Source organism: Gadus chalcogrammus, chromosome 21, assembly GCF_026213295.1.
Source record: "Gadus chalcogrammus isolate NIFS_2021 chromosome 21, NIFS_Gcha_1.0, whole genome shotgun sequence".
In the NCBI taxonomy this organism is placed as follows: domain Eukaryota; kingdom Metazoa; phylum Chordata; class Actinopteri; order Gadiformes; family Gadidae; genus Gadus; species Gadus chalcogrammus.
This window is the reverse complement of record NC_079432.1, coordinates 18519311-18532865: the sequence shown is the minus strand read 5'-3', so window position 1 is coordinate 18532865 and position 13555 is coordinate 18519311. Positions and strand designations below refer to the sequence as shown.

At 45.0% G+C, this 13555-nt stretch overlaps 2 protein-coding genes across 4 annotated transcripts in view; one reads left to right on the top strand and one right to left on the bottom strand.

The window, feature by feature from the left end:
• Positions 1-10177, bottom strand: part of si:dkey-119f1.1 (Structural maintenance of chromosomes protein 6-like) — a 41167-nt gene extending 30990 nt beyond the window's left edge. The window contains exons 1-2 of one of the 3 annotated variants that reach the window (XM_056582060.1): positions 10069-10177; positions 9470-9587 (exon numbers count right to left, since the gene is read on the bottom strand). In XM_056582060.1, the coding sequence (XP_056438035.1) occupies positions 9470-9586 (117 nt within the window). In that variant the 5' untranslated portion in view covers position 9587; positions 10069-10177. The other 2 variants (XM_056582061.1, XM_056582063.1) reach the window with 2 other exon arrangements.
• Positions 3576-7919, top strand: LOC130375055 (zinc finger BED domain-containing protein 4-like). The gene is made up of 6 exons (XM_056582064.1): positions 3576-4210; positions 6141-6285; positions 6384-6615; positions 6813-6935; positions 7036-7119; positions 7410-7919. The coding sequence occupies exons 1-6, from the start codon at positions 3910-3912 to the stop codon at positions 7758-7760; spliced, it is 1236 nt and encodes a 411-aa protein (XP_056438039.1). The 5' UTR covers positions 3576-3909; the 3' UTR covers positions 7761-7919.
• Positions 10178-13555: the final 3378 nt, after the last annotated feature.

The following is a 13555-nucleotide window of genomic DNA, read 5'->3' as shown; positions in this document are numbered from 1 at the left end:
AATCGCTGTCTAATCAATACTTCATTCACTGCCTCTTCCGTGGTTATTACAATATTATGAATGGACTGCTCTGTTAAAAAAATAAATAATAATAATTACACCAGATACATTTTCAGTCGCACCGGTGCGCCCAAATAAAATATTTGGTCGCACTACCCCGAATTCTAGGCGCATGTGCGCCCAAATTAGGCGCACTCTGGAGCCCTGCAACCGCACGATTTGCTCGTGACATAATTTCCTGGCTTGTAGCACTTATAGCGATCCCTTTCGTCTTTGTGGCCATTGGTACACGATGAGTCGGTCATTAGCTAGTCATTGTGGTTTTTAGATATATTAGCCTCTTTAGCAAACCAGTTCGAAAAAACCTTTACAACGTATTGCTCGCACAGCAAGGCCGTGCAATGCAGAAATTGGTGACCGCAATGCGGTCACCAATTTTAAAACGACATCAAAAAGAACGACGTTGCACAAATACAAAGAAAATACATCTAATTACGTGCAAAGCCATCATCATTTGAAGAGTTGTATGGTTTTCTTCGCTGAACTCGGTTGACTCTCAGACTCCCTAGTGGATTTGACCAAAAAGGGGAGTGCCTCGTGAAATTTCACAAAGAAAGCTGGGAAATTTTCCACTTTTCCACTTGTGCGGGTGGTGTACGACACCGATTACGAGTTTTTATTTAATTTTTTCTGTCATAATAAAAAAAATAAAAAGGTAAAAATTACCGTATTTTCCGCACTATAAGGCGCACCGGAGTATAAGCCGCAGCAGCTAAATTGAATGATATGTACATATACAAGCCGCACTGGACTATAAGCCACAGGTGTTTTAATGTTTAATTACGATTAGGGTTGGCCCGAATGCCATTTTTCGAATACTCGTTGGTTTTTCCGAGCGAATATTCGAATACTCGTTCCAGAAAAAAACACCATTAATAATCCCTATATACTCATTATATTGACCGGGTATTCCCAAGACGCTCTGCAGCAAGCCAGTCACAGTTGATTGGCGCGGCGCTGTACAGCGAACGTAAACAAACAACTAAGCTAAGGTTTTAAGTATTACTTTTCCTCCAGAGATCCCGCTAATGTTGTGTTATAAAGTAAAGGGAAACAAGATATCCATTCTTCCTCCACCTCTCTCGCTTCTCTGCTTGGTGTCGCTGATGCTTATAGTTTGCCTCCCTCGCTCTGGTAACGTCACGTAGGCTACGTGAAAAAAAAAAGAAAAAAAAACGAAGCTCTGAATACTGATTTAAGCTTCGAATACTAATTTTCCGAACGAGTATTCGAATAATTCGGCCCAGCCCTAGACGAAGGTGGGCCAAAAAAGCAAGGTTTGGGAAAAATTTGGAAGTGTTGTCTTGTCCGATGACACCGTTAGACTACGTTGTCTGCTTTGAGTGTGAGGTGCTGTACAAATACGACGGGCATAAAACAGGTACATCGAACCTACTTCGGCATTCATGCCGTGGGTCGGCTCCACAGCCTAACAAGCCTTCCTCCACACAAGCTCATTCAGAACAACACTTAATGCCTGCATTCATGAAAAACAAGTTTCCCCTCAGAGCAAATCTAAACTTGTGGATGACTTTGTAGCATTCTGCTGCTCGGACCTACGTCCGTTTGATGTCGTCTCTGGAAAGGGATTTACTCGTGTGGCACAAGGGCTTAAAATGTCGGTACACAGTTAGGATCAGTGGACGTAGACTCTGTCCTCCCCTTTGGCGACGGGGCCAAAAAGCGGGCCAGGAAAGAAAAGGAGCCTAATCGAGCTGATTAAAAAGGCCATGAAAAATGGAATAGGCATCACAACTAGGGATGGGAATCGAGAACCGGTTCTTGTTCAGAACCGGTTCCGAGTCAACCGATTCCTTGGAATCGTTAGCAAGCCTGCTTAACGATTCCGCTTATCGGTTCCGGTCGCGGCAAATGTGTCGTGACGTCACACACACGCTGCTTTGATTTGGTTCAGAACGCAGCAAACATGTCGCCGCCGAGGAAGAATCGCATTGTGCGTTCACACCAAACGCGACGGGGCGACAAGATCCCATACAAAGTGAACGTAGAGACGCGTATAAGGGCGAGTTTTTCGCGGGAGAAAACCGATGACAAGTTTTTGTCGTGATGACAGCCAATCAGCGTTCAACAGCGTGATAACTGAGTGACATGTGTAACGTAACAGCCAATCCGCGTTCAGCCGTCAAACTCAGTGCAGTGCAGTCCGGGTGAACCGCGGAATGGAGGAGAAAGTGATTGTTGCAGTTTGCGACTCCCGGAGCTCTATATATAATAGTATATAATATATTATAATTGTATATATAATATCACGGCCAACAGCTCTGTCGCCTCCGGATGGCCGTAGCGTGGGGAGCTCTCATCGCTTCTCGGGGTTTGTTTACCGGCATTGCTATGGTTTCCGGTCTTGTGTGTTCCAACGGTTTATTAGGTAGGCCCATCTAATAAATCTCTGTCTAATCAATGCTTCATTTTGTTTATGTCAGTTTAATTTTGTTACAAGTTGAATGCAAATGAGCACTGTTAGAATTCCAAAAGGCACAAGCTCTTACTTGGCTGTTTTCAGTCTGTGTTTTTAGTTGTATGGCACATAATGATGGCATTTGGGCTTAAAAAGCGAAACATATATCTTTTCGTCTAGACCAATTGATTTGAAAATGTACAATTTCCTAATACTAGAAGCACTTCTGATCAGATATTAAAGAGATGTAATGCAAACAAACACATTTATACTTATTTTCTCACCCAATGAGAATCGATAAGAGAATCGATAAGGAATCGGATCGATAAGCAGAATCGGAATCGTGAAATTCTTATCAATTCCCATCCCTAATCACAACAGACATGTGGACTAGGGCTGTAACGATACGCGTATCGAAACCGAAATCGCAACACTCAAAGCCACGAACCGTCTCGCGGTGTGAGAAGGCAAAAGTGTGATATGCCCTTTCCAACTCTCCGGTCAAATTGTCAGATTGAAATTTGCTAATAATTGTCTAAATAATAGTCTGCTGACAGCGTCCCCTCCTATGCCATAAGTATGCGACGAGATGCCCTCTGTGATGACAGCTCTCCGTGGCTACGGAGGATTGCATTTCTCCACAGCCGTCGAAGTCCTCATATGCGATATGAACGACATTTATCCTGAGTGGGCCAAGCGCGAAGAAAATTGCCTCTGTGATCCTGTCTATTGTTTTGTGTGATTTGACTGGCAGTCTGTCTGCTTATAGGTCGGAATGAAGCGGCCACCGATTATTGACAGGATGGGTACTTTATTCTACCGGACTCGTTCGCTTCTTCACTAGACACACGCGCTACCGCTCGCTCTCCTCGCTCGTCCACTCACTCGCTGACGTCACTCACACACGCATACGCACACTGCCAATCTCGCGCACACACATATGCTACTCGTAACACTATGCCTCGATATTGCGACGTTCATGTTAGACGTTCATGTTTTCCCCCATCTATTGAAAGTTAGGCTACTAAACATATTGCATTCTATACGGCCTGATTGTCATTATTTAAGCTACATAGACTAATAAGCGCTAATAAGTAGGGCTGGGTATCGAATTTCGATCCGGTTATGGCACCGACCGAAATGCTCCGATCCTATCGAATATCAAAACATTAATAGTTTTCCGGTGCCGTATTTCGATACTCAATGAAATTAATCCCAGCCTGTCTGCCAATAGTAATATCGTTTTCAACTGTTTCTGGGTAAATGCTACGTCTGTGAGCCAATAATCATGTGGTATTAGTGGTTACGAATCTTAAGTCGCTGGTGATTGGCTGTCACATTTTCGGAGCGCGAGACACGTTTGTCTACTTGACCGTCACTATATCAAACTTTGTCAGCTGTAGCGTAACATCACTCTTGACGTTGTCATAATGCCTAAAAGGTCCAAAGTGTGGCTCCACTTCGCTCAGGTGGACACCAATAGAGCCAGATGCTCTATTTGCCAAAAAGTCGTGCTGGCGAAAGACGGCAACACATCAAATCTTGCGAAACATTTAATAATGCACAAGATTAACCTCCGGTCGGACAGCTGCTCCGTGTTTGACTGTAAAGCTAAGAAAGCTAAGAAGGACGACGGGACTTCAGTCACCAGACCGCCTCCTTCTTCCACATCGAATTCTCTATCGGCTAGTGACCGGGATTCAGCTGGGAGTTTGGCCAACAACATTACAGGTAAGGTTTATTACCTGTTGATTACTTTATTACTTTTGGTTTGAGCCATATTTTTGCTTGTGAGAGAAAATGATTAGCCGGCTGATCAACTGTAACTATCAGCTGATCGCGCGCATGTAAACAGAGAGGCGTGGCGGGAGTTGCGTCAACATGACAACAGCTGTTTATCAAAATAATTTCAGTGTGGAACGCAAAACATTCCGAAAACGATATGAAAATGATAGTGTGGAGTCCACACTATCATTTATCACGATCTCCATCCACACTGTGTACTGAGATCGTTTTCATTGCGAATGTGCGTTCCTTATCAACTGCAACTGTCAGCTGATCGCGCGCCTGTAAACAGAGAGGCGTGGCGGGAGTCGCGTCACCATAACTGTTTATCAAAATAATTTCAGTGTGGAACGTGGATGCAAAACATTCCGAAAACGATTTCAAAATGATAGTGTGGAGTCCACACTATCACTTATCACGATCTCCGTCCACACTGTGTACGGAGATCGTTTTCATTGCGAATGTGCGTTTTTATATTTACCCGGGTTAGTGTGGACAGGGCCTACATTTGCCTTGTTTTACAGGCAGCTGCTTTCTAGTTAACATTACTTCAGCGTTTATTTTACATGGACACTTCTGATCCGAATAGATTTCTAATCGGAAAAGATGTAATCCGAATGTACTGTAGGTATATGGCATTTACAAAAGTGGTAAGCGTACGTCCGTATGTCTCTCGCGCACAACCGTTAAGTTGATCTGGACTTATTCCGCATGGAACTCTATTCAGATCAGAGAATTGTATTCCAATTGAGGCGTATATATGATTTATATATGATTCTATATACGATTTTTTGTGTCCATGTCCATGTAAACGCGGCTACTGTGAGCATAGCCACGCTAACCCTTTAAAGCAGTAGAAGTCATCATGTCCATCTTTTCCCTTTACGTTAGCCTCTGCCCCGCCTCTTACCATACCTGAGGTAAGGAAGACATTGCCAGGTATTGCTAGTGTCAATCCCTTCACGCTGGCAGAAAGGGGGAAAATGACGAAGGATCAGCGAGAGGAGTGCCATAGGGTAGTCACCAAGTTCATTGTTAAAGGTTTGCTGCCCTTTTCAACAGTGGATACCCCATGGTGGAGGTGAGCAAGCTGTAGCCTAGTTGGCTTAAACGATACGCTTTAGGCTGGATAATGTTGTTGTCACTGTTATTGTCAGTATAAATAAGAAAGTATGTCACTGGTAATGCTTTATGTTCTAATGTCATCAATTGTAGGGAGATGATAGCAGCCCTGAACCCTAAATATCAGTCCCCCACCAGAGACATGGTATCGAATACTTTCGTGCCTGCATGGTATGCTGTGGAGAAGGAGAATGTGAAGAGGGAGTTGGAGGCTGTCAGGGATGTGGCTGTGACTGCTGATGGATGGACCAGTGTTGCGCAAGATCACTACCTCACTGTTTCTGTCCACTATATAATAGAGGGGGCCATGAAGGAGAAAATACTGCACACGCAGGCAGTGTATGTATCACAGACAGGGGTAGCAATAGCAGAAGAGATAGGGGACATTTTGGAAGAATTTGGGGTAAAGGAGAAAGTTGTGGCCATCACTGTGGATAATGCTGCAAACATGGATGTGGCAGTGAGAAGGATGAGTGTGAGAAAAATTGGCTGCTTTGCCCACACACTTAACATCGCCGCCCAAAAGATATACACCATACCCTCAGTTGCAAGGTGGGCAGGAAGAGTCAGAGCCTTGTTGGTGTGGTTGAAAAGGTGTACCCTGTCTAAACCTGTTTTGAAGGAGAAGCAGAAAATACTCGGTAATACACACTAAACTTGGTTCAAATAGTCATGGTTAAAATATTTTATTATTAAGTCATTATTCATAAATGGACCATTGGTTTCACACTTTGTGTCCTCTCTGTATCTTTAGGCCTGCCAGAGCACTCAGTCATTCTGGACGTTAAGACCAGATGGAACAGCCTATATTTAATGATGGAGCGTTTTCTGGAAATGTTCCCTGCCATCCAGGCAGCCTGCATGGACCCTCGCCTGAAGAAGTCCATGGAGAAGGAGAGGTTTGGAATTTGCTTATTTTCACCATCAGTGCTGCAGCTTAACATTTTTTTCCCTAAAATTGAATCATGCTATTAAGACCTATGTGCATATTTTTCAGACTTGACAGAATTTCATGTGACGACTTCAGGAAAGCAGAGGAGTTCGTAAAATTGATGAAAATCATGTACCAGTCAACTGTTTGCATCTCTTCCGGAAACAACGCCACACTAGGTCAAATTATTCCAATCATAAAAAAACTTCAAGATCAATTCAGGGTCACAGCAGACGACTCTTTCTTCTCTAATGCCATAAAGGAAAAAGTCTGGGATGACCTTTCCAAAAGATACCAAGTAAGCATCACTATTTTATTGATTTGTTGATTATTTTCATTCGGTATACAGAAACCTCTACGTATACTGTGGTGCGCCGCAGCAGGGGCAGCCGTTGCAGTAGCTCATCTGTTACATGTCCCTTGAATTTCCCTCAGGATTAATGAAGTATCTACCCTATATCAATCTATCTATCTATCTATGTTCTTCTCTCACAGGGTGAGGGCATTCAGGAGTTTTTGGAGGAGGGCACGGCTCTGGACCCTAGGTTCAAGGGAAAGGTAGAGGATGCTGTGTGGTACAGACTGGAGGAGGAGTTAATCGATCGAGCCTCACACCAGGTGTTTAAAACTATCTGTATCATTAAATCTCATTATATTTAGCCTTTCTCGCTGTAAATGAAATCGGTGTACATGACACCTGCTTTTCCAATATCAACAGAACAGAGGTGAAACTGCCCAGGCCCAGCAGCAGGTGGACGATGGAGACAGCTCATGCGATGAAGCCAGTTCAGCTGCAACAGAGGTAAATATTGTCTTCTCTCTCTTGCTCATTTAATATTTTCCAGTTTACATATACAACTAAATGTTAGGTGGATATTCAAAGCAATGGGGACAAACATCAAAATGTGACTTTTTTTTAATTTATTTATTTGAGAAAATAAATATCTCACAAGTGCAAAAGTGAATCTATTCTTGCAAAACCCCATAGCAGATGCCATAGATTCCATAGGTTTACCTTTACACTTTTCTCAAATCAATGAATTTGATCTATACACAACCTTACTCCTTCTTCTTTTTATTATATGCTTATAGAAACTGACAAAGCTGTCTGCGCTGGAGGAGTTGTTCATGGATGAGGACATAGAGGTGGGAGAGCGGAATTACCCAATTGCGAGCCAAAGGGATAAGGTGAAAGAAGAAATCCGCCACTACAGAGGTTTGCCATCAACTTTGTCAACTGTTGATCCAGTGACCTGGTGGTGGGACATGCGGGGCACCCTACCAGCACTATCAAGCTTGGCTGCAAGGTACCTCTGTGTTCAGGCGTCAGCGACACCATCAGAGCGCACCTTTTCAACGGCTGGCGACACAATCAGCCAGGAGCGGGCCTGTCTGTTGCCAGACAAGGCAGACATGCTGATCTTTCTAAAAAAAAACTGTTGAGTGACTGTTGTCATGCAGTTTGGACTCTTTGGACATTTGTTTGCATCAGTTTTTCTCTTTGTTATTATTATTCCATTGTTATTTATTCATTCATTATTATAACTGAGTGCCCTCGACTAGGCCCCCATGCCTAGATCTGTGTATGTGTGTATTTATGCATGTGCTCTCTCTCTCTCTCTCTCGCTCTCTCTCAGTTCTGAAAAATAAATTCTATAATTCCTAATTTGTTTTTGTTGTGGAAATTGATTTTTAAAACATCAGGTATCGAAAAAAGTATCGTATCGAACCGGTATCGAAACCAAGGTATCGAAATTAGCACCGTATCGAAATATTTTGAACGATACCCACCCCTAAAGGATATTTGACTAAACCAACCAAACAGTTGAGGGTTTTTGCCTACCAGCAAAAAGCATCCTCCAACTGCAATCTGTTTCTGTATCGTTACAGCCCTGATGTGGACTGACAGCTTTCATATGAGATCGTACACAGTACTAACATGTCACTTTGTTACTGAAGATTGGAAAATTTTCAGTCGAGTGATTTCCACCACAGAAAAACGGCCCCCCAACATACAAGAACAGATTACCAAAGAACTTCTTGAAGTTGGCGTTCCCCATGACAACATGTCAAAGGTTGTCTTTGTAAGTGACCAGGGCCCCAACATTAAGGCCGCACTCAAGAATTGTAATTGGATACCCTAGGCAGCGCACGTACTCAACGCTGTTCTAAAGCACACATACGAAGAAAGGGACGCAACAGATTGTATGGGCGAAGTGACTGACCAGATTATTCAGTGCAAGCATCTGGTTGCTTACCTTAAAAAGTCTGGCAGTACAATTGCCTTCCGCATGCTGCGGTTCAGGAGAGTGAAACAAGGTGGAATAGTAAGGCAGAGATGATGAACTGAATCGCGAGGCAACACAGTGAGATTCGATGACTGCTCGAAGAAAAGGGTCAAGAACACCGCTTCGACGGCATACAGGTGGAGGTCCTCAATGCAGTTGGCGAATTCTTGACCCCCTTCAAACATGCCTCAGAGGATATGGAGGGAGACCAATAACTAACTATCAACACCGTTTTGTTGTGGTACCAAGGGCTGCGAAGGCACTGTGAGTCTAGGTACAGTGACCCATTGTACATGCAACACATCCGCAGACGTGCCGGAGAGCTCTTGAGCGAGAAGATGATCATCTCCCCTATCCATAAAATTGCCGCTTTCCTCTCCCCACGTTTTAAGACCCTAAAGATGCTCTCGCCAGATGAGAGCTTGGCAGTCCAAGTGGAAGCAAGGAGACTGACAACAGCCCCCATTCCAATTCTGCAGGTTCAGTCTGCGCAAAGTACAAGTCAAGGTAAATTGAAGCCTTATTCTTACTTATAGCCTGTATTGTGATATGTTTATTGTGATATGGTATCTGTGACATGCACATGCATTTATATTTTGTTCTAAAATAAGTAAACGTTCAACTACTTACCTATTTGTTGCCTGCTTACTAATTCAGTGTTGATATTGTGTATGTTTAATATTTATTAAGGATGCTCTTGTTATATGGTTACCAAATATAGGAAATCAAAACTAGTCTCGTTAAGATTGATAGAAGAACCTATTTGGATTATAGGGGTAAAAGCCAAGGGCTACATATAAAATAAAAAAGGGACTCCATAAACACGAACTAAATAAAACATGACTTCTGTGGCATTGAGTGTACCTGTTGAGAGTGATGATAGTTCGGTCTGACATTGTTCTCTTGCTCTGCGTCTTCCTGCTGACGTCTGACTCGTTTATGAGGGGTTTCTCCTTCCGACGGAGCTCTCTTGTGAGCCATCCTAACGTGCAACGGTTGCAAGAAACAAGGAAGTAAATTATCTTTAATTGGAAACGTCTTTTAACGACCCCTGGTCGTTTCAAAATACAACAAGTTGGACAAAAGAGTAGTAAAATAAGCCATCGTTTCCTAATATTGTAGAATGTAACTGTCATGGACTGTACGACTTAAGACTATCGCAATGCAGAACCAATAAGTTATCAACGTGTTCGAATACAAGTAAACCTACTTTCTGAATCAAAACGAATGTCCCCAATTCAGTTTGACCGTTTAATGCTCCATTGGAAGTCCACCGTTTTATCCATGGCACAATTTGCACACACACAAAACCGAACTGACGGTAGACATGACACCATCGCAACAACGAATTCGCGCGCAATGTAATACAGCGAGACCTGACAACAGTTCGTAGCATAGGTACATTTGGTACCAGTAAAGATGTTCTTGGGGCCTATAACATGCCACCGGAGTGCCTACCTCACCTGAGTCAGCCTCCACTTCCAAAACACGGACTGAAGAAAAGTACACCACGGAATGTGTATTTATGTGCCTGCTTTTTATGTGCTTCTTCTTCTTCTCTTTTATTTTCAGGCAGCCTGTATGCCCTTGCGGCACATTGCTGTCACCCACAGGACAGAACATAAACTCAGAAGACTTTATTTGCCATGACATGTAAACATGTTTGGAATTTGTTTTGGTACAGTGGAGTTTACAAGAGGACAGACAAGACAGGACAAGACAGTGCAAAACCAACATAAATAGTGCAAAATGAGTGAGTAAATAAATAATATAATAAATATAGAGTGCCAAAGTGCAGAGAGCTCACGTGATTGGGTACAACAGACCATTAGATCACTGAGTGGGGAGACTGGTCAGGGGGGGGCAGTGCATTTGAGAAGCCCCTGACTGCAGCTGTCACGTTAAAATTGTACCGGGGGCGAAAATTGTACCGGCCTACGTCATCGTTTGTTTACATCCTGACAACCTGCCAAGCAACTATGGCAAGCCGAATTTACATTTATTAACTAAGTTTGACTATCCGGAATTTACATTGTAGATATCAACAACTTCATTCAAGATATCTGTTACGTAGTTGTGACTAGTCGAAACGACAGTTAGAGATATCTGTGACGTAGTTTTGACTAGTCGAAACGATAGTTAGAGATATCTGTAAAATTGAGGGCAGAGGGTCTGCTGGGGTTGCGGGCAGCCTGGCCACCTTGTCAGAGAGTGCCCTAAAGCTGTGAGTGCCCAGGGAAACGAGTCAGGGTCTGCGTAATTGGGGAGATACGAGGCCCAGCCCCCCTACCCCCGCCGTCATCGTCTGGAGGAGCCCACCATCGCAGCCGGGGGGGGGCGGGGCTCCACCCCCCCCCTCCAGAAGCAGATGACGGCCTCCTGAAGCCTGTTGGTGGTCCACCCCAGCTCATGGTGGGGCGGACCTGGGCGGGGGACTTTGTGAGCTGTGAGCCTGGGCCCCTTCCCCTGCCCTTCCCAGCTTTCCAAGACAGGTGAGGAGACTGTGCTGTCGACTGTGCGGGCAATTTGGCAGGGGCACTGTGATGGACTAGACCCTCAACAGCAGGAGCAGCGGTGGCGACTACTGGCGGAGTTTAAGGACAGCTTTGCCTTGAATGAGAGCGATGTGGGTCAGACGCACCTGGTGCAGCATGAAATCGACACTGGGGATGCCAGGCCCATTAGAATGCGCCCGCGTAGCCTGCCCTTGGCCCGTCAGGAGGCTGCGGACCAGGTGCTGTGGGAGATGCATCACGCGGGCCTCATAGAGCCCTCAGATAGTCCCTGGGCAGCAGCCGTGGTGATGGAGCCTAAGACGGTGGGTAAGTGGAGGTTCTGTGTCGACTGCAGGCCACTTAACGCAGTAACAAGGAAAAACTCCTACCCCATCCCGCGCATTGATGAGGCCTTAGATGTCGTAGCTGGGTCGTCCTGGTTCTCCTCACTCGATCTCCGCTCCGGCTACTTCCAGTGCCCTCTCACCCCTGATGCCAGACCCAAGACTGCATTCTGCACTAGCAGAGGATTGTGGGAATTTCGGGTCCTCCCTTTTGGCCTCTGCAATGCACCTGCAACCTTTGAGAGGCTGATGGACAGAGTGCTCGCCGGCATCCCCCGGCAGCAGTGTATCGTCTACCTGGACGATATACTGGCAAACGGGGGCTCCTTCAAGACAGCACTTGCCTCGCTGCGTCAGGTTCTGGAGAGAGTAGCTGCGGAGGGCTTGAAGCTCCATCCTGATAAGCGCCATCATAGGTCCATATAGGCATAGGCTATAGATGGCATCCAGCCTGCCTTTGCCAATGTATCACACACATGCACACACACGCAGACCCACGCACACACAGACACACACGCACACATACACACACAGGATGCATATGTCTTCATTTACAATACAGTTTAAAGCTTTTTCGACTTTTATGACCTATAAACGTTGTTATAATGATTGATAGTCATGTTACCATACTAAAGTGTCAAATAATGACGTACATGCATTTCAACATATTCCCTGCTGATAGTCTGGGGTGGCTTTGCAGAGCGCTAAACAACGTTTGCGATTAACTTTTTCACATTTCCGGGAAATCATCTATGTAGAGGCACTCCTGCCACGCCCCCAATATGCCTGGTCAAATCTGCCCGCGCACGCGCTTCAAGGAAGGTAACCAATCACAACGGAGTTGGGTTGGCAGGAGGGGGGCGAGGGGGCGGAGAAGGACGAAACCGAGCGTTGACAGAGAATGCTGAAAGCGGCCAGATGAGAGGAAGAGTTTCCCGAAAATCGACATCGTTTTTTGGGCTGTGATTCGTGTCAGGTTGCGCTATAGGAGTCATTAATAAGATATTAAGACCAGAAAAGTAGTATAATAGGTCCTAGGCTGGCGTGTGCTTAGGATGAGGGTCAGTACTGACGTCACAGGCGTTGAGGGCTCATTAACTCATAAATAGGAATAGCTGGCTCTGCAGGAGTCAGCAGGTGAGATTCGGAGTCAATGAACTTAACCTGATGGACACACGTTGCTCGGCAACACTGGAGTGAGAGAACCTTTTGGGATTTATATGCACGTGTGTAATTTGCTGTATTTTGTGATTTTGTATTTGTATTTTGTAATTTCTGAATATTTTCTTTGGTGAATCTATTTTCAAACCCTGTTGTTTATACTTATCATTAAATCGGCATATCAAATGGAATACGCGTCGGTTACACGTATTCCTTCCCTTCAGAATCCACCACATATGAAAGTGGCTCATCACACCTCCGCTTCACCACTCCAACTTTATCATGTCCCCTTTGTGTTTGGAGTCTCACCACCTGGTCCGGTTCCAGGGGTCGTAGTGTTTTTGTGTCCGCCGCTTCTTTGTTAATTGTGCTTTGATGCTGGTCGGGGTTCTTGCAGCTGGTTTCAGCAATTGTTTGCAGATGGGAAGAATGGTTTGAGTGCGACGGGACAACATCCTTTGTGCAGGTGAGCCCAAGATGTTGTCTCGGGGCATGTTTCGTGTCCCAAGCAGATTCAGGTAGAAGTCTGTCCCGTCTCTCTCTGTGGTTTCTAATAGTCTCTTTGCGCTCCTCACGGCCCTCTCGCTGAGTCCATTGGACTCAGGATACTCTGGACTGTCTCGTCACACTCGTCACATGCTGGAAATCCCAAGATCGGGCGAAGTCATGGAAAGCCTGGCTGGTATACTGGGTGCCATTATCCGAGTACAGCTTCTGTGGTATGCCGTGGACTGAGTCAATGACGACAGGCTACTGAGCCGGTCAATTTCAAACCAGCCAGAGTACGAATCAACAAGCACCAGGTAATGGTGAGTCTTCCATTCAAACATGTCTGTGGCGACAAGAGACCAAGGCAGGTCTGGGACTGTGTGCAGTTTTAGCGGCTCTTTTTGCTGGTGAGGCCGCAGGCAGTTACAGACGCCGCATGCCATAACGACAGCCAGAAAACA

What these genes read in the sequence shown, in the direction of transcription:
- LOC130375055 (XM_056582064.1), top strand. Translation starts at nt 3,910, where the DNA reads ATGCCTAAAAGGTCCAAAGTGTGGCTCCACTTCGCTCAGGTGGACACC. An exon ending in AAGTCCATGGAGAAGGAGAG is followed by an intron (nt 6,286 to 6,383) that starts GTTTGGAATTTG and finishes CATATTTTTCAG; the next exon opens with ACTTGACAGAATTTCATGTG. An exon ending in ACCTTTCCAAAAGATACCAA is followed by an intron (nt 6,616 to 6,812) that starts GTAAGCATCACT and finishes CTTCTCTCACAG; the next exon opens with GGTGAGGGCATTCAGGAGTT.